Below are 20,934 nucleotides of genomic sequence, written 5' to 3' on the forward strand. Positions count from 1 at the left end.
CTCTAGGTATGACTTTAGTGACCAGGCATCACTGGATTACATACGTGACTCTCCTGCTGCAATTATTACCCAATACCAAACTCTGGTCTCATACATCTCCAGCTTCAATAAGTTTGAGTCTACTTCCAGTTTATCTACTTTATTCCATCCAAGACAAATTAAGCAGAAAAGAGAGATATGACTGTTTTATAAGCCATCTGTAACTTGGCATTTTCTCAGCCCTATACAGGTATGCAAGCCTATGCTTATCCTCAGGCACCAGCTGTTGCTTCCCAGCTGCAGCCCGTTCGGCCCTTGTACCCCGCACCGCTCTCTCAGTCTCCTCATTTTCAAGGTAGGAGTTTCTCATCTTCTGTTCTTGCTGTGCTTTCCTCCCTCCCATCCCTTTTTCATTTTGACTCCAGTAGATCTCTGCCCTTTTTTTCTTTTCTTTTTTTTTAAACAAGTTAGTTGAGGTATGACTTCCATACTGTGCAGTTCACTCGTTTTAAGTGTACAATTCAATGGGTTTTCTTAGGATGTTTACAGAGTTGAGCAGCTATTACCATAATCCAGCTTTAGAACATTTACATCATCCCCACAAAAACCCTCATGGCCACTTTCTGTGTTTTGTTTCTTGCATTTTCTCCTGCCAGCCCTTTTTAATTCCTCTCTCAGAGTTGCTCTGTAGAATTCATAGCTAATAGTAAAAGAGTAAAAACATTCGAGGAAATTGGGAGAAAACATGGTGGCTGTTCAGTATCTCTGAAAGCTGTTTTGTTAAAATTTTAAAGTTGTGAAAAGAATATACTTTTATAAAAAGGTCAAACAACACAAAAAGGTGTGAAGAGCAGTTACTTTTTTCCATCATTAAACCCCCCTGACCTTAGGAAACGGTCCCTTTTCAGAGATCTTGTATACATGTACAAGTGTGGTTGCCTAGTGTAAAAACAAAGCAAAATAAAATGCACACAGCTGGGATGGTATCCTGCCTTCTTGTTCTGCAGCTTGTCTTTTGTACAGTAATCACTTTGGGTATTAGGACAGTGGTAGGAAGAAGCAAGTATATCCCACAATGAAATTTATGGTCCTGGAGTGGTAAGGGTTTCCTGGGTGCATCCTTTGTCTGGAAGCCCTGCCCTTCTCCATCTGGGAAACCACTGAATCTGTCATCTCCTCTGTGAAGGCTTCCTGTTACCATCCCTCTCTCCCCTCCTTCCAGAGACATAACTGTATACGTGTGTCACCAAAGAGTTAATCTTGCTTTTCTCTGTGCTTCTTTTGTACCTTGCAACCTCGTACATGGTTCATTCTTTGCACTTACAACACTCTGTTATAATGATCTGTTTACACGTGAGTCTCCTCACCAGACTGACCTTGCCAAGGGCAGGAACCGTGTTTCATTCCTTGCTGTATCCTTGGTACCTGGTCCAATACCTGGCATGCAGTTGGGTGAATGGAGAAGCAATCTGAGTTGCTAGTGTACTACTTGTGCCCTTGAACCAGACTGTATCACTTGATGCATTTTGCAGGAGGATAGCTGGTTATTGTTAGCTTTGGAGCCATTTTGCCTTTAACCCCTCTCCGTCTTCTCCTGACAGTGTAAATCACCTACAGCATTTTCCAGTATTTGGAAATGTTCATTTCTTTCTTTCCTCTGCTGATAGAGCTGTTGGCTTTTCTTCATACAGTATCCTCTGCTACAGTTTCATAAGTTTCTTTTTGGCTAATTTCCGTTCAGGATCAGGTGACATGGCTTCATTTCTCATGACTGAAGCCCGGCAACATAACACTGAAATTCGAATGGCAGTCAGCAAAGTGGCTGATAAAATGGATCATCTCATGACTAAGGTGACTGAGTCATCTCATGACTAAGGGGCTGTGTTGAAAGTGGGGGTATAAAGAGGGGATACAAACAGGGAGCAACCAGGGCTATAGGTAAACTCTTCCTGGTTTCCTGTATTCATAGTAGTTAGTAGTTATTTCCCTAGAAGGGTCATTTTATTTGGGGATCCAGTTAGCAGAAGAAAACTCCTGCTTACATTAGAGATTGTCTCAGAAACTTATTAACCCCCTCAAAAAAGTAGTCAGACCTTGGGTAAATTGTATTTCTCCTTTTAAAAATGTCATGAAAAGTCTTTCTGACACTCCTTTTGTAGGTTGAAGAGTTACAGAAACGCACCACTAGCAATTCCCTGCTCATTCCTAGCATGTCGGTGACAATGGAAACAAGCATGATTATGAGCAACATCCAGCGAATTATTCAGGTGAGAGTGATCAAGAACAGAGCACTCTAATATGTATAAAATAGGTAACTAATAAAAAAAAGTATATCATTAAAAAAAAAAGAACAGAGCACTCAACCTGGAGATCTTGCTGCTGCTCTCTCTGGACATGTACTACTGTTTGAAACCTCTACTCCAGGAATAAGAGCACGTGATAAATGCCACACGGAGTTGGGAAATTCTGGAAAATCCATTATGACTTAATTCAAGTGACTTATCACTCTATTATCAGAAGGAAACATTTCTTTTTTGACCATATTCCAAAGTTCCCGCTTCATTTTATAGCCATTTATACATTGAGTCTATTGGATGTAGTGATTTGTATCCATCAGGTAGAATTTGATACATTGTTTTAAGTATTATATTTATGTGGACATAAGTTCTAGATTTTTCTCTCAGATATGTAATAGTATCATCTGTCAGTTCAAGTTGATTCCCTTTTATCTGGTGCTTCTCTCTTAACAACTTAAGTTAAACGTCATATATTTCGAATTAGGAAAATGAAAGATTGAAGCAAGAGATCCTTGAAAAGAGCAGTCGGATAGAAGAACAGAATGACAAGATTAGTGAACTAATTGAACGAAATCAGAGGTAATGACAGGTACGGGGCACTGGCTAGGATGGACAAAAAAGGGTTTAGTTTGTAAATGCCCAAGTTAAATAAGCATGTTTGTTTACAGAAGTTTATGTGTATTTCTGCTCTTTTCTGTTTCCTGCCTGTCATGTGAATTACTGCTTGTTGACGGAACGGATTTCAGGAGAAAGGGCTCGGGAGGCTGTGATGTAATGCACACCTGCGTTTGAATCCTGGCTCTGCCCCTCATTTGTTGTGTGGCTTTGGGCGTTTTATTTATTCCCACTGGCTCTAGTTTCCTCATCTGTAAGAGCAGTGTTAATGCCTAGAAAACTCCTGATGTCCTCTTTTCTCTTCTGTGTAGGCTGACTTTTATTTTATCAACCAGAACTTCACTGATTTCCACATAAAACCCAAGCATTGTATAATTTTTCTAGATCCTTCTGAAAATTTTTTTTGTGGGGAGGGGTCGGGAACATGTTACAGCAGCATTTCACTTTAAAATATCCTCCCATATTTCTCTTCTCCAGTGTCTCTTGTCTCCCACGTGGAAGGGGGAAGGGGAGTGGCTTTCTTTTCTTCCCTCCTTGTAGCCTTCATACTCCTGTCTCTTTCCTCTCTTATTTCCCCTCACCACACATGTTCAAATTCCTCTCCTCTTCATTGTGCAAATTCAAAGCAATTCACCCCGGTCCAGGTTCCTGCCTCCAAATTTGATTACTGCAGATCTTCGGAAAATAAAATGCTTTCAGATTGTTCCTGATGAAGGTATAGAGCAATGCTCTGACGACCGAATGTATTGATACATTGGGTTATACCTGCTATGCATTGAGTGCTTGATAAATGTTTTCTTTTTCCCTGTTTATTTCACAGGTATGTTGAGCAGAGTAACCTGATGATGGAGAAGAGGAACAACTCACTTCAAACTGCCACAGAAAACACACAGGCAAGAGTTTTGCATGCTGAGCAAGAGAAGGTAAAGTAACTGGGGAGAGAAAAGCCCAAGTCAGGATGTGTAGAGCCAAGGAGTGTCCTCTGTATGTCCTTACCAGTTCGCTTTTTAGCAGAATTTTTGCCATCATTGAGAAGAGAACTAGAAATCTTCCAACAGATTTTTAATATATCCAACATCCAGATTTCTGTTGTATAAATGCGTTACAATAAGTTGACTCAAAAACAATCACTGATGTTAGTAATCTGGTTAAGGTGAGGATTATACAGTTTATTAGAAACTAATCCTATTCTGCTGAAAAAATCAACAGACGATTTCTGTTATGCCACATAACAAACATTTATTGTGAAGTTTGAGACTGTTTAGTTTGCTCCTTCATCTGTGTCTGCCAAAGCATTTTAAAGTTTTGCTGTTTGACTTCAGTCAGTTCAGAACAGGTATTTTGACCTGTTTTTGAAGTAGCTATAAGGAAGGAAGACTGTTGTGGGTCTTGGGTTGAGATGACTGCTTTGGAAGCCCCACTCCTCCTGTCTTTGCTCCAGTGACACTGTTTTTCTGAAATGAGTTCCTTCTTGTTTAGGCTCCCCCTCATCAGCTGGGACATCGCAACCCTTTCATCTGCTATTTTCTCAGATTTAAGAAGTGTTTTATATTTTGTATTTGAATTTTTTTGAAAACATGAAAATTGAGTGGAATGCACTTTATAACTTGAGATAAGAGCTTTTGAGTGATTTTCCACTCTGCTTGTTCTTTGGTGAGAGTCACCATCCACCCCACTACCTCTCCTCTGGAATTCATCGCCTCCAGTGGTCTTACCTGCTGCAAGGCCCTATGCAAGTGGTCTTCCCTCTGATATCAGTGAACTCTGGAGCCACGATAGACGCAAAGCCCTCTGAGCGTTGTGTTAGTTCAGTTTCTGTTAGGCCAGTTGAGGCAGGACAGTGAGTAAAACTTTGATTCTACTTGCGGCAGGTGAAACTTCCTCTTCTGCCCGGAAGTCCAAACTGTCATTGTCCTCTGAGTTTAACAGATGAAAACCTAAGGCTGCTGAACAGCAAAAATAAGTATCTTAGAGCTCACTCTAAAGGTCGCATGTTACTAAAAAATTTATTCTGACACTTATTAAAACAGTAAGGAAGATTTTATTCAAGACTATTGCAATAGATGGGAGTTCCCTGGTGGTTTAGTGGTTAGGATTCTGGACTTTCACTGCTGTGGCCCGGGTTCAATCCCTGGTTGGGGAACTGAGATCCTGCAAGCCACACGGTGTGGCCAAAAAAATAAATAAAATAAAAAGACTATTGCGATAGGGAAGAAATGTTGAGCTCAACTCCAAATACAGTTAAGGGCAAGAGGGCAAGTGGGGAATTTACAGCCAAGGAGCAGAGTGAGGGGGCGGTTAGTGGATGGAAAATTACTAAGAGGAGACATCATGGGTAGGGGGATTCTTGCTAACGACAGACCAAGGACTTAGACAGCAAAGGTTGGGATGGAGAACTTTGATCAGATACCAAGGGTAGAGATTCACTCTAAACTGACTTAGCAGGGATTCTTGCTAAAACTGGGCTGGTCCGGCCAAAGACAGGAGGGGAGAACAAGGTCATGGGCTTAGAGGAGCCTAACTTGAAGTGTGGTCAAGGAGAGAGACTTTGCCAGTGTACACTCAGATACTCATTCATAGCTTATTTCTTTTTATTTTGTATACAATTTGTTTTATTCCCCCCACCTTTAAGAGAGCCAAAATATCAGATTTTAAATGTAAGCTAGAAAACCGATTAAGGCTTTGGAATAAATGTTTAAAACTGAGGTAGGCGCAGTGAATACCCTAAGAAGGGACAAGTGATAATAAGAAAGTAGACAGCAGTAAGAATGCATGTAAAGTATAGTGGTATAGGAGGAGTAATGGTAGTAGCAGTGTAATAGTATAGGAGAGATGGTCCAACCCCGTAAATACACTGCTGCCCAAAAATCAAAACCAGCGGAGCAGTCACTCACTGCCTTTCCTGTCATCTGATTTCTCCTATTTTTTACAGGAGCACATGAATTCAGGTGAAATGAATGTAGTATTTGTCATTTGTTTACCATTCCTTTTCATTGACCATCCTTTTAATTATCATTTTCATCATCGCCCTTCATAAACAATATCTGTAGACACTTTTCCAGGGTAGTCATTTTGACTTCATCGGATGTTGCTTGAGAATACTTAGCTCCTGTTTGGCCAGTACAGAGCACCATTTAAAATGCATTGAAAAAAAATAAAATAAAATGCATTGAGCAGTCAAAGAAGTTGGAGTATTCCCTTCTTTTATTACCACTGTTCTTCAAAGAACCCCCAAAGCAGTTACTCTCACGTGACCGATCTTTATAGTACTACTGTGGGTTGGCCAAAGAGTTCGTTTCCAGGTGAACCCTTTGGCCAACCCAATATTAGTACAGTAGTGCTGGAGAGGAGTTGTAGCCTGAGAAGTGGATTGCCATCAAAGGCATTCAATTTAAAATTTAAAGTACCCTTTTCTTGTTAAAAAAAAATGCTTGTTCATTATAGGAAACTTAGAAAATGGCAGGAATACCATTTCTCATGTATCAGATTGGTGAGATTTAACAATAGGTGGTGACTGTGTACCAAGCCACTGAGTATTTTTTCATAACACTATTCTTAATAGTTGCATACAGGATAGATATATCAATTTGCTTAAGCTCATTTTTAAAATTATTTTGTGTTTCCATTGTTTGGCGACTATAAACAATGCTGTATCAGTCATCCTTGTAGCAAAATTTTTGTACTCTTGCATAGTATTTCCTAAGGACAAAGTTTTGCAAGGGCATTCCTGAGTCAGAGACCTTGCACATTCGAGGGCTTGGGCTTAACTCAGGTTGAAGGTGGCCTTAGCTATCTTCCTACCAGTTCAGCCCGCACAGAGTATGTGAGGTTGGGCCATCACCATCCTTAAAGTGACATCGTACTTTGTTACTGTTCAGGCCAAGGTGACAGAAGAGCTAGCAGCAGCCACTGCACAGGTCTCTCATCTACACCTGAAAATGACCGCCCACCAAAAGAAAGAAACGGAGCTGCAGGTACAGCTGACAGAAAGCATGAAGGAGACGGACCTCCTCAGGGGCCAAGTCGCCAAACTGCAGGCAGAGCTCTCAGGTATGCCCTTGCTGGAGGGGGCTGGGATTTTGACAATGTAAACTTAAAGAATTACACTGTTTCCTTCCTCCCAGTCCATTTGGCATAATGCTAATGAAGTTTGTGAAGGACAGAGCCAAAGGTTAAGGTGAACCAATATAAACCTATTACATGATTGTTTGGCATAAAGGACAACAAAAGAACTGACTCTCCATTTAGAGTGGATCAGTGGCCACAGTTCTGCTTTGTTTGGGCGAGTGTTGAGTATCCTTGTACTTAGGATTGGCCTCATAGGCCTTGAGGTTAAACTAACTTGTGACTAACTAATCTAACTGAAGGGTTCCTTTAACTTGTGACTCAGTAGAAGCTTAAGAAGCAGGTGCTTCCTGCTGCAGTTGCCGCTTTCCTAGAGCATGGATTGCAGTCCTTCAGCCTGGCACTCAAGGCCCCTCCACCTTGGCTTATTTCCTGTATGTTGCCCAATTCAACGTAGCTCTGGACATACTAGCCAGCCTGCTGCTTCAACACATCCTGTATTTCTTGCCTTGCTTTTTATCCATGCTGTTCTCTGGACTTGGTGTGCCCACCATCGCCAAGATTTGACTCCAGTTCTCTCCAAAAACTGCCTCTTTCAGAAACTTTCCCTTTTTTTCTTCTAGAATATTTGATCTCCTTTAAAATCCTTCATCTCCGAGTGCATTATTATGCACATTATCAGAGATAACCTTTGATCAGCACTACTTATATGTGTTTTCCCTTCTAGAATGCAAGCCTCTGAAGGGCAAGGATGGTGTCTTGCTCATCTTTGTAAAGTCCTTCCCTTAGTATTAGTTTAGTGCCTGGCACAATGGTGCTGCTCAAGACATGGTGACTTGAAAAGCAGATTTGTGAAGACTGGCGTGTTGATTCATCCACCACTTTGTATAAAGAAAGACATGTGGAAGGCACAGATGGGACCAGTGGGTGGGGTGTGGCTGGAATAGCAGCAGAGTTAGGAAAAAGCAAAATTAACTTGCCCAAAAAGAAAGCTAAAAAACACTGATGTCAGTTGGTGAAGTGATACCTTGAAGATAAATCCCTTCCTTTTTAGAGCATCACTTGGGTGCACTTGAGGGAAAATCTTAGATTTGAATGTCGTACAGATAGCCTCTTTTCTGTTTTCGTTGTGCTCTGTGACAGTTACCTTAAGGGCACCATAAGGATCTCAAAAGTCTTCCAACAAAATTAATTTTGATGCTTTACATTTTTATTTTTTTTATTTTTATTTTTTATTGATGTATAGTTGATTACAATGTTGTGTTAATTACTGCCGTACAGCAAAGTGATTCAGTTATACATATATATACGTTCTTTTTTTTAAATATTCTTTTCCATTATGGTTCATCATAGGATATTGAACGTAGTTCTCCGTATTATACAGTAGGACCTTGTTGTTTGATGTATTACATTTTTAAGAAATATTCCAAATAGCTTTATTTGAGAAGGAATGTTTTGAAAGCAGACTCTTGGTAGAATGTCCCAGCTACCAAGAGAGTTGAGAATATCTTACCCAGGCAGTGAGAAAGGGCCTGGACCACTACTAAACAAAGATCTCAATGTGTTGAGATGATGACTGAAATGGAATTGTGGGAGTGGTAATATTCCGAAGGTGGTCTCTGACCGCTTGGAACATTTCTCTAACATTTTGTATGTGTCGAAGGTGACATGTAGGTGCAGAGATAAGTATGGATGGATGGGGGAGTCAGTTTATGGCTTGATAAACCTGCTGTTGGTCAGTGAGGTGATGCTGGAAGAAGTGAGTGGAAGAGGCTCATGTGGTAGGGTTGGGAGATGATGGAATGCAGCTTTGAAGGTGGTGCTGGGATGCCATACAGCCCACTGCAGCTCTGGTTCTGCAGCCAAGTCTCTGTGCTGTCATATCCCAGAGCTCCAAGAAACCTCTGAGCAAGCACAGTCCAAATTCAAGAGTGAAAAGCAAAGCCGGAGACAACTGGAACTCAGGGTGACGTCCCTGGAGGAGGAGCTGACTGACCTTCGAGCTGAGAAGGAGTCTCTGGAAAAGGTAAGTTCTACATCTGAAGTTTCTCTGTTGGGCCCAAGTGGCCAGGGTTAGCTGTTTAATAAACATTTTTATTTTCCTTTTAAAAATTACAGTTGCATGTGCTCATTGTAACAAATACAAATAATACAGAAAAGTATAAAATAAAAAATAAAATTTATCTTTTCCCCCCTCATACACTAGAGGCAACAACTATAAAAGATGTATGATTATTCCAGATTGTTTTCTGTGTATATAATATATACATACACATACGTATATACATGTATGTATAAAATAAATGTACATACATATATGTATGCTGATAACATTTTTAACAATAATGAGATCGTATTTATTTTTATTAATTAATTTTTTATTTTTGGCTGCGTTGGGTCTTTGTTGCTGTGCGCGGGCTTTCTTTAGTTATGGCGAGTGGGGGCTACTCCTCATTGTGGTGCGCGGGCTTCTCATTGCGGTGGCTTCTCTTGCTGCGGAGCACGGGCTCTAGACATGTGGGCTCAGTGGTTGTGGCACACGGGCTGTAGAGCACAGGCTCAGTAGTTGTGGTGCATGGACTTAGTCGCTCCGTGGCATGTGGGATCTTCCCAGAGCTTGGACCTCTGTCCCCTGCACTGGCAGGCGGATTCTTAACCACTGTACCACCAGGGAAGCCCCTGGGATCATATTTAATACTTAAAAAAAAAAATTGTATTGTGGCCATTATACTAATGAGAACTTCCTCATTCTTTTTTTTTTTTTGCAGTGTTGATTATTTTTATTTATTTATTTATTTAAATTGGGGTATAGTTGCTCTACAGTGGTGTGTTAGTTTCTGCTGTACAGGAAGTGAATCAGCTGTATGTGTACATATACGCCCTCCCTCCTGGACCTCCCACTACCCACCCCCATCCCACCCATCTAGTTCACCACAGAGCACCAAGCTGAGCTCCCTGTGCTATACAGCAGGTTCCCACTAGCTATCCACTTTACACATGGTAGTGTATATATGTCAGTCCCAATCTCCCACCCCCCCCTCCCCGCTGTGTCCACACAGCCGTTCTCTACATCTGCATCTCTATTCCTCCCTGAAAATAGGTTCATCTGTACCATTTTTCTAGATTCCACATATATGCGTTAATATACGGTATTTGTTTTTCTCTTTCTGACTTACATCACTCTGTATGACATTCTCTAGGTCCATCCACGTATCTGCAAATGACCCAATTTCATTCCTTTTTATGGCTGAGTAATATTCCATTGTATATATGTACCACATCTTCTTTATCCATTCATCTGTCAATGGACGTTTAGGTTGCTTCCACCTCCTGGCAATTGTAAATAGTGCTGCTGTGAACATTGGGGTGCATGTGTCTTTTTTGAATTATCGTTTTCTCAGGGTATATGCCCAGTAGTGAGATTGCTGGGTCGTATGGTAGTTCTATTTTTAGTTTTCTAAAGAACCTCCATACTGTTTTCCATAGTGGCTATATCAATTTACATTCCCACCAACAGTGCAAGAAGGTTCCTTTTCTGAACACCCTCTCCAACATTTACTGTTTGTAGATTTTTTGATGATGGCCATTATGACCAGTGTGAGATGATACCTCATTGTAGTTTTGATCTGCATTTCTCTAATGATTAGTGATGTTAAGTATCTTTTCATGTGCCTCTTGGCCATCTGTATGTCTTCTTTGGAGAAATGTCTGTTTAGGTCTTCTGCCCATTTTTGGATTGGCTTGTTTGTTTTTTTGATATTGAGCTGCATGAGCTGTTTGTATATTTTGGAGATTAATCCCTTGTCAATTGCTTCGTTTGCAAATATTTTCTCCCATTCTGAGTGTTGTCTTTTCATCTTGTTTATGGTTCTCTTTGCTGTGCGAAAGCTTTTAAGTTTAATCAGGTCCCATTTGTTTATTTTTATTTTAATTTCCGTTACTCTAGGAGTTGGGTCAAAAAAGATCTGTGATTTATGTCAAAGAGTGTTCTTATGTTTTCCTCTAAGAGTTGTTTTTTTGGTTTGTTTGTTTTGTTTTGTTTTGTTTTTGCAGTACGCGGGCCTCTCACTGTTGTGGCCTCTCCCGTTGCGGAGCACAGGCTCCAGATACGCAGGCTCAGCGGCCATGGCTCACGGGCCCAGCCGTTCCGCGGCATGTGGGGTCTTCCCGGACCGGGGCACGAACCCGTGTCCCCTGCATTGGCAGGTGGACTCTCAACCACTGCGCCACCAGGGAAGCCCCTCTAAGAGTTTTATAGTGTCCGGTCTTACATTTAGGTCTTTGATTTTCATTCTTTATAACTACTACATAATAGTCTACTGTGAGGCTGTACCATAGTTTATTTAACTATTCACCTGTTGATGGATATTTATGTTTCTCTTTTTTCACTATTTCAAGCACTGCTGTTGTGGACATCTTTGTACTATATAACTATTTTTGCAAATTCGTTTCAGCATTTCCATAAAATGGATCACTCGAATTAGAATTGCTGCATTAGGAGGGAGACGCAAGAGGGAAGAGATATGGGAACATAAGTATATGTATAACTGATTCACTTTGTTATAAAGCAGAAACTAACACACCATTGTAAAGCAATTATACTCCAATAAAGATGTTAAAAAAAAAGAACTGCTGCATCACAAAAGAGTGCTTAACATCTAAATTTTTGAAATAAATATTGCCAGATTATGCTTGAAGAGTTTGTTAGCTTACATTTCCAGCACTGTGTGAACAAGCCCATTTCTCCATAGTTTTTCCAACTCTGCACGTATCAATTTTTCTAATCTTTATAGTCTGATAGGTGAAATATACTGTCTTGTCTTAATATGTGTTTTTGTTAGTATTAAAGCTTTTATATATTTAATGCCTATTTATATTTCTTCTGTGAATTCTTCTTAATGTCCTTTGCTATTTTATCTATTGTAATATTAGTTTGATTTAGAAACACTATTAAAGGTGCTAATCCTTTGTCAGTCATAGATGTTACAAATATTTTTCTAGTTTACTGTTTTTTAACGTTAATAGTATCTTTTGATGTTTTATAAATTTAATATCAGGGTAGTACTAGCCCCACTGAATGGATTGGGAACAGTTCTGTCTTTTTCTGTGCTCTGAAACAGTTTAAATATGAAAACAGCAACCTCTTTCTGAGGTTTTAATAAAACTCTAGTAAAGTCCTTTTGGCCTAGTGCCTTTTTAGGGGATAAATCTTGGTCTGTATTTTCAGTTTCTTCTATGATTTTCTCAGGTTTTTTAAAAACCAGTTCTTTCTGATCTTGGGGACTGTTTCAGTTTTTCACTGTTCTAGATCAGTCACTACTGCAGTGACCGTCCTCGTAGCACATCATCTTTGTGAACATGATCTACTGCTTCCTTAAATTATAATTTGTGTAAATTCTGGGTGTGTGTGCGTATTTTGAAGGTCCTTTCACAGGATTCTGATTTTCCTACCAGTAGATTGTGAAAGTATCTACTTCCCTCTACCCTCACCACTGTTAAGATATTCCCCATCTCTTCATAGAATGGTAGATAAAGCTCTTCTTGTTTTCCTTCTTCTTGTCACAATTTTTTTCTGCCAGTAGCCAAGAATGTTAAATAAATAGGGGAAATTAAATTGAAAAAATGAATTGTTTCCAGAAACGAAGTAAGGACCCAGTGATGTTAATAACTACCACCACCAACCATCACCATCTCCATTTATCCTCTATCAGACAACTAGAGCTGATGATGGTTCTCTTGTTCCTAAGAACCTCTCAGAAAGGAAAAAGAAGTCAGCTCAAGAGCGCTGTCAGGCTGAGGAGGAGATAGATGAAATTCGTAAATCACACCAGGAGGAATTGGACAAACTTCGACAGCTCTTGAAAAAGGCTCGGGTGTCCACGGACCAAGCAGCTGCAGAGCAGGTAATGGGAAGCTGAAGCACTTTGGAAATAAAAGGAAGGCATGAAGGACTCAGAAAAGTTTCTAGTTTCTTCTTTATCCTTTAGGATGAGATTTCTCATAGTTGATGGGCTAACTTTGGACAAAGGTGGAAGAAGAGCCAGGAATCGAATGGAGAATCTTCTTCCTTTTTTAAAGCTTAGTGAGAATTTTACTATAAGTAAAACATGAAGGAAAAAATTCTTTATAAAAACATTCCAAACATAAGGCCAAAGTCCTCACCCACCAGACACCATCCTTCAGGCACATTATCGTCCTTGAAAAGAAGGGACTTATTTAGGTAATTAGGCAGGGAAACCAGGGATAGTGGCAGTACACAGCTGGATCTCTAGTCCATTTGACAGCAGGCTTTCTTTTTGTAAGTTCCTAAATTCATGTTTGTATGTTCTTTAATTAGAGTGATTTGGTGCCCTCAATTTGATCACCTATGGGAATTTGGACAAAAATAAGTTTCTTCTGAACCCATAAAGTTTAAGGGCCTGGATCCTGAAAAGTATGATCATACTAGGGCCCTGCCTTCCTGGGACCTGTCTAGACAGTCACACCTTTACCTGGTTGGAGTACCTTTTAGAGTCCTAGCAGCCAAGGTCTTCCAAACAGTTGTTTCCTTGCTAAATCTGGGCTCTTAGCTTACTCTTTTTGCCTTGTTGAAGATGGGCTTCCTTAGATGTGACTAGACCCCCCCAGCGTACAGGTATTACTTTCTCTTGGCAGCTGTCTCTAGTACAGACTGAGCTGCAGACCCAGTGGGAAGCCAAGTGTGAACAGCTGTTGGCCTCTGCCAAGAATGAACACCTGCAGCAGTACCAGGAGGCGTGCGCACAGAGAGATGCCGGGCAGCAGAAGCTGCTCCGTCTGGAGGAGAAGGTGGGTGTTTTCCCTGGACTTACACAGCCTGGTTAATTTGAGGCAAACAGGTTGTTCAAGTCTTGCAGATCCTTTTGTACCTGGAAGATGTTAATAGCTTGAAAACAGAATCATACTTTCTCAGCTCTCCAGTTTATCAGTAATCTTTCACATACTCATTTGGGATGACAGGTCAGTGACCTAGAAAAGGCAGCATTCATGATCTGGACCATGTTTTCCATTATAATCTGATCCTTCATTTATTAAGCAAATATTTATTGAGTGCCAGTTAGGTTCCAGACACTGTGTTAGGGAAAGGAACTCTCTTCAAGAATCTCACAGTCAAGGAAGGGAGACCGAGGAACAGAGATAAGCATTAAATGCTGTGAGACCCAGAAGAGGAAGTGCCTAGGGGAGCACGGCCAAGAAGGACAAGGAGCTTCGGTGAGGTGGGGAAGGCTGGGGGAGGCGGCAGAGGCTCTGGGCAGAGGCCCTGAGGTGGGCTGGAGCACAGGTGTGGTGGGATCATCTGGCATAAAAATGAGAGAGAGAGAGAGGGATGGCTTAGCGCCAAAGTCCTCATATCTGGAGGTCAGTTTCTTAAAGTACCCAGTTGAAAAGAGGAAGGCAATCTTGTAGGTGAATAGGTTGCTTCTAACGTCCACTGTTCATATGTCTGTGTGACTAGGGTTACCAAACCCTGCCCCACCCCCACCCCGCCTTTTTATTTTATTCTTGACCTGATGAGGAACAAGGCAAGTGACCTTGTTGGTAAAGAGGAGATGAAGTTGTGAGTTGAGACTGAGTGATGAGGAAATGGAGTGCCCTGAGTCAGCAGGCCTGGGTGGGGGCGGAGGGTGTGGATGTCAGCAGACCGAACGAAGTGAGATTGACGCTTGAAGCTTAGGATGGTTCTTCTCCTCCTGGGTTTCCTGACCTTCACCTGGAAGTCCAGGTTCCAAGGCCACAGCCACAGTCTGTTTTGCAGTGTTTAGCCCTCCAGGCCCAAGTCACAGCCCTGACAGAGCAAAATGCACAGCACATCAAGGACCTGGAGAGCAAGTCCCAGATGTCTGGGGTTGAAGCTGCTGCTGCTGCTGCTGACCCCTCAGAGAAGGTGAGCTGCTGATTTCGGAGAAGTGAGCCGTGTCGTGTCAGGGGATTGAATGTACACATCAGGCGTTCAGAAAGAACTTTTGTTAGTTTGTTGTGTTGTTAGCTTTTTTCCTAACTTTATTGATCTCCCACTCACCTGACTTAAGTCACAGTTAACCCATTGGAATCTGTCTCTTTGGTGGCAACCCCCAACGGGCCTTATCCTGAGGTTTTGACAGATAAGGGAAATGTTTCTAAATCACAGGAGAGGAGTGGGAAGTGTGCCCAGCATCTTCTAGCCACTAATCCTCGTAGCCCATGACAGCTCTAGTGGTGGCCACGGTGGGAGGAAAGCATCATTGAGTGGTCTTTGAGCAGTCTTGGGCACACAGGCCACAGCTTACCCATCCTTCATAGCCCTCCTCTCAAGTGCTGCTCATTATTTAACATCGTCCCCTCCACAGTGACAGCCTCAGGTGTCTCAGTCATTGACCAGCTGTGTCCCACCGTAGAGTTCTAAGAGGGCTTCATTTTAGCCTTCCAAACCTCTCTCTGGAAGTTACATGCATCCCTTAGTCGCTTGATTTTGGCAGTGTACATTTTGAATTTTTTTTTTTTTTTTTTTTTTTTTTTTTGTGGTATGCGGACCTCTCACTGTTGTGGCCTCTCCCATTGCGGAGCACAGGCTCCAGACGCGCAGGCTCAGCGGCCATGGCCCACGGGCCCAGCTGCTCCGTGGCACGTGGGATCCTCCCCGACCGGGGCACGAACCCGCGTCCCCTGCATCGGCAGGCGGACTCCCAACCGCTGCGCCACCAGGGAAGCCCGGCAGTGTACATTTTGATACTGTTTTTCTCTCCTCATATCGTCACTCAGGTCAAGAAGATCATGAACCAGGTGTTTCAGTCCTTGCGGGAAGAGTTTGAGCTGGAGGAGTCTTACAATGGCAGGAGCATTCTGGGGACCATCATGAACACTATCAAGGTACGGCTGGCTCTCGATTGTTTCATTGGGATGGGTATCTTGTTGCCCAAGTACCGTCTAAGGGATCCTGCGTAAAAAAATGATTCAAGGCTGTTCATCAGTAACTAGGATGCCTGGAATGACTTACCTGCACAGATACGGACAGCCTCCTTTGAGAGGAGGAAACAAAGTCATTTGAACTGAAAAAAAACTAACTGAAAAACAAAGTCACTTGAACTACATGACCAGTTGTGTTAATAGGAGAGCTAGGAGTACCTAGGAGTGCCTCTGTTTCCAGTCAGTGATCCTCTCCTCTTTCTTGGCTTTTGAACAGATGGTGACTCTTCGGCTGTTAAACCAACACGAGCGAGAGAAGGGAGAGAGCAGCAATGAAGAAGAGGAAGAGGAAGAAGAAGAGGAGCGACCTCAGAGTGCTTCCGGACAGTCTCAGGCACCCTTGAACAGGGAGAGGCGGGAGCCCCCCATGGTGCCGTCAGAGCAGGTGGTCCAGGAAGCTGCCCCGCCGCCTCCTCAGGTCCTCCCCACTCCCCAGGATGATGCACAGAGAAGGGAAGGGGAGCCCTCGGAAGCAGAGGCGCGCTCAGAGATAAAAGAACCGGCTTGCCTCCCCTCCCGAAGAGCTCTGGGGCCCCCAACTTCAATTCCCCCTGCGCCTCCAGGCCCTGTGACTGTGGACTCTGCAGGTGAGGAGGCGCTGGCAGCCAGCCCGTTGGGAGATGCCTGTGTCGGGGAGCAAGAAAGCTCCACGAGACTGCCCCTGACTTCAGACCCCGAGAAGGTGGACCCACTGGCTGTGGGGCCTGAAAGTCCAGGAGGAGAGCCTCAGGCTCCAGAGCTCCAGAAAGACGAGGATGGCACTAGCTCCGCTGCTGCCTCCCAGGAGCCGCACGGCACAGAGGCAGCGTCTGCGGCCTTAGGAGCAGTGCCTGGATCCGAACACCGTTCTCAGCATCCCAGGTGTGTCCCCTGGGCAGAGTTTCAGGAACAAGGCGGCTGCGTGTGGAGGTTGTCTCTGGTTTTTCCAGGGCTGGTGACTCATCCTCAGAGCCTGGCTGGCCGATTCGCTTACTCATTCATTCATTCATTCATTCATTCATGCATGTATTCGTAACAGGCTCCGTGGCAGGCACTGTGGTAGTGTGAGAGGCAAGGCAGAGTTCCTGAGCTGAGGAGCTTACAGTCTGGTGGAAAGACAGACAGACTCTTACACAGTTCAGCTCGAACAGCGCAGGCGTTAAGGGTGCTGACCCTCTGTGTGTAACTTTACAGTTGTCTCATCCCCAGATTCAGCCAACTGTGGGTCGTGTAATACTTTAGTACATATTCATTGAAAAAAGTCTACATATAAGTGGGCCTGTGCAGTTCAAACCTGTATTCTTCAAGGGTCAACTGTATGTTATAAATGCGTGACAAATGCTTCATAAAAAAAAAAAAAACAGGGTGTCTAATAGAGAATAAAGGGAGAGTTATTCTGCATTAGACAGAGTGATAAGAGGGGCTTATTCTACTTTAGATAGAGTGATTAGAAGGAATTATTCTACTTTAGGTAGAGTGATTAGGGAAGGATTCTGAGAAGGTAACATTTAAGCTGAGACCTGAAGGATGGATAGAAGCCTTTCCTGCCAAGAGTGGGAAGAAGCATTTGCAGAAAGCAAGAACAGCACGTGCGAGGCCCTGCGGTAGGAGGGACATGACACAATCAAGGAAGAAGGCACAGTGAGTGGGAGGAGAGTGGTGTTATGCTGAGGTTGGAAAACTCAATAGGAGCCAAGTCATGTGAGATTTTGTTGTCACTGTTAGAAGTTTGGACTTTAAGTGCAGTGAAAAGCTATTAAAGGGATTTAAGCAGAAGGGTGCCATGGTCTGACTTACCGGCTTTAAAAGATCGCTCTGGAGACTTCCCTGGTGGTGCAGTGGTTAAGAATCCACCTGCCAGTGCAGGGGACAGTTTCGAGCCCTGGTCCAGGAAGATCCCACATGCCACGGAGCAACTAAGCCCGAGAGCCACAACCACTGAGCCCGCATGCCACAACTACTGAAGCCCACATGCCTAAAGCCTGTGCTCTGCAGCAAGAGAAGCCACACCAATGAGAAGCCTGCATGCAGCAGCGAAAACCTACTGCAGCCAAAAATAAATAATAAATATAAATAAATAAATCTATTTTAAAAATTATTTTTTAAAAAATCGCTCTGTAGGTTATGGAGGGAGTCAAGAGTGCTGGGAGGCCAGTGTGGAGAGGGAGGAATTCCTGGGTGATTACCCCAGGATTCTGTTGGATTCTTAACCCAGAGCCTGTGGGCATTGTGGCCTGGAGCAGAAACATTTTCCTATGACTTGATTTTCCTGATTTTTCTTTCAGTCTCTCTGAGGATGAAGAGGATGAACTGTTTAAAGGGACAACTCTGAAAGTTCCCAGGCCCAAAGCACAGGCTGAGGAGGATGATGAAGACGAGGTGGTAAGGAAGTCCCAGGTGCTGCCAAGTCCTCACACTGCTCCCTGGGGGCCCTTCCCTGCTGGCTGTGAGAAGAGGAATGGAGTCTGTTGGTGGCCCTCTCCCTGGGCTCTGTGCTCAGGGCCCTGTGGGAGCAGGCTTGGGGTTGGGAGGGGGCAGCTCTGTAAGCATGGTGGGGACGGTCAGATACCACTTTATTCTTGACAAAGGACCACAGTCTCCATTCACGCAGCAGTGGTTTCTACTTTAAGTAAAGAAAGTCGGGCTGCTTCGTCCTGTACTAGAGTGCTAAAGCCTCAGGTTTCCTCAGCTCTGCTAAGGGATTCTATTTTACAACTGGAAAGGACTTTGATGATCTTCTTGTCTGGCATCCTCCTTCATCAGCAGACTGAGGCTCGGGATGATTTACCTGAAGCCAAGAGTGAGTTAATGGCAGAGCTAGGACTACAACCCCAGGCTCCTACTAAGACCACCTGTTTCTAAGCATTTTCTGCTTCATCAGCCTGCTTTCCAGTCAGCTGCCTTGTTTTGTCACAACATCCCTGGGCAGAAAACGGGTTAAGCCCTGATAGCGTAGCCTCACTTCTCGGGAACTACTCTGGCCCGTGATCAGTCTTCACGGGACCATCCAAAGGGAAGGCCACCAGAGCAGAAGGTACCTTAGTAGAGGACACTCAGTGTGCCTTCTCCAGCATCAATCCCCGCTGCCCTATGGGACCTGTTCCCTGCCAATCCGGAAGAAGAAGGCCAGGGGCTCAAGTCATGAGAAGAGAGGAGAGTTTCCTCGGAGGCCTGTTAATCCCCCTTACCCTCCTACCTGATTGGGGGGTGTGAGGGAGGGAGGGAGACTAGGGCTGGGAGGCTGTGGCCCTGGGTTCCTGGGGTTTCTTCATCTCGGGATTCTCCACTTGGTCATGTGGCCAAGCCTCTGAACTCGACTCTCTCTCAGATGGTGGGGCCGCGTCCAGAGCCAGACAGACCGCCTCAGGCCACAGCGTCATTTTTTCAAATGTGATTGTATTCTTCCCTGCTTCCCTTCATCCTCCTGCATCCTCTTCCCTGAGGGCTGCTCTGCTTCTCTGTTCCTTCATCCTACTCCCACTTTGCCCTTCGACCCTTCCTTTCTGACACGAAATGTGTAAGTTACCACATGAGAGGAAACCTGTCCAATCAGTACACGTTTCTCAAATAAATGACAAAATTAGCCAAAGTTGGTCTTCTTGTCTCCGTGTTGAAAGATTGCCGCCCTTCTCTGACTGCTTGTCTCAGCTTTTCTGGAAGCCTAGGGTTTGCTGGCCTCAGGGTTAGTCCTTTCAGTAAAACCCTAACCAGCAACCTCCTTTCCAACCTGGAGCCGGGAACAGATGCTGATCACTTCACCTTGCCCAGGCGGGAAGTCCATCTGGTGGTGCAGGGACGATTGAGGACTGACTGCTCTTTCCTGTTTTGTCAGAGCATGAAGGGACGCCCGCCCCCAACACCCCTTTTTGGAGATGATGACGATGACGAGGACATTGACTGGCTGGGATGAAGACCCAGGAAACTGGTGCAAAGGTTTCTCTACCAACCTTTCCCTAAGCATGATTTTGCACATCCAGCCCCGGGTCTAGGCGAGCCACAGGGTGAGGTGAAGGTGAGCATCCAGAGGACAGTAGTTCAGGTATCTGAGTTAGCCAATTTCTGAGCCCCCGCCTGGCCAGGTGAAGCCCAGTGTGAACCTGTCTTCAGAACGCTGGGGTGGTCAGCAGCCCGCCACGGTCCTGTCTCAGAGTCCCCCATGGAAGAAGGGCTGGGGGGCTCCCCTTCAGCCAGCCCCTACAAGAGTCCTGCCCGCTCCCAAGCTTTTTATTCTCTGAACTCTCAGACTGATCTGCCTCTCAGTACTCAACTGTGTCCCAGCAACAAGACTGTCACCTGGGGTTAGGTCTCCCTGGTAGAACCGAGGGTGGAGTATACCATCTAAACCCGGTTCAGTTAACAGCCTTGCCTGCAGTCCTGGGACATATATCTTTTGTCTGCCTTAAAGCTGATATAAGAGGTCAATGAATATTTGAAATTAACAAAACTAAAATAAATGTTTGCAATGAAACTTGACTCAGGGTGAAATCGAATTTGGTTCTGAGGGCAGTCTGTGCTCTCTGGGAATCTAAGGGTAGGAGCTGTAACAGATCTGGGTTGGTTAACATGCATGAAAGCATTGTGACATGTTCCCTTTTGTACTTAACCCTGGAACTCTTAGGCTTTCAAAGGTCACCACTCTGCTATCCCAGCTCATCCCAGCTACTTTAAGGCTCAGGGCAGCAGGGTTGTCTGAGGACCAGTCCTGTCATCCACTGGCTCCTGCAGGTGTAGTCCTATACCCTAGGAAGCCATGCAGAGAAGGTCCCTGTGTTCTCTTGTCATCCATGATGGCACCTGAGAGATTGAGTCTTCACTTTAAGAGCACCTTCCATTCCCTCTGAGTTTAGGCCCAGGACTAATGTAGGGAATACTGAGAAAATATCTGTGGTCATTTTACTTATTCCAGGATTTTCTAAAAACCATGCAGCCAGTCTTCAAAAAGTAGAATAATTTTTGTTTGTTTTTGTTTTTTTTTTTTGCAGTACGCGGGCCTCTCACCGCTATGGCCTCTCCCGTTGCGGAGCACAGGCTCCGGACG

General features: G+C 43.9%; 1 protein-coding gene across 1 annotated transcript in view; it reads left to right on the forward strand.

Moving 5' to 3' along the window:
* FKBP15 (FKBP prolyl isomerase 15) overlaps positions 1-20,369 on the forward strand; it is a 55,606-nt gene extending 35,237 nt beyond the window's left edge. The window contains exons 15-28 of the mRNA XM_032634048.1: positions 220-334; positions 1,721-1,830; positions 2,139-2,246; positions 2,761-2,855; positions 3,712-3,814; positions 6,770-6,941; positions 8,846-8,982; positions 12,704-12,859; positions 13,611-13,763; positions 14,731-14,859; positions 15,714-15,821; positions 16,135-16,778; positions 18,182-18,278; positions 19,729-20,369. Coding sequence (XP_032489939.1) covers positions 220-334; positions 1,721-1,830; positions 2,139-2,246; positions 2,761-2,855; positions 3,712-3,814; positions 6,770-6,941; positions 8,846-8,982; positions 12,704-12,859; positions 13,611-13,763; positions 14,731-14,859; positions 15,714-15,821; positions 16,135-16,778; positions 18,182-18,278; positions 19,729-19,806 — 2,205 coding nt within the window. The 3' untranslated portion in view covers positions 19,807-20,369. The remainder of the gene's footprint in view (positions 1-219; positions 335-1,720; positions 1,831-2,138; positions 2,247-2,760; positions 2,856-3,711; positions 3,815-6,769; positions 6,942-8,845; positions 8,983-12,703; positions 12,860-13,610; positions 13,764-14,730; positions 14,860-15,713; positions 15,822-16,134; positions 16,779-18,181; positions 18,279-19,728) is intronic.
* Positions 20,370-20,934: the final 565 nt, after the last annotated feature.

The sequence above is a fragment of the Phocoena sinus genome, chromosome 6 (assembly GCF_008692025.1).
Source record: "Phocoena sinus isolate mPhoSin1 chromosome 6, mPhoSin1.pri, whole genome shotgun sequence".
Classification (NCBI taxonomy): domain Eukaryota; kingdom Metazoa; phylum Chordata; class Mammalia; order Artiodactyla; family Phocoenidae; genus Phocoena; species Phocoena sinus.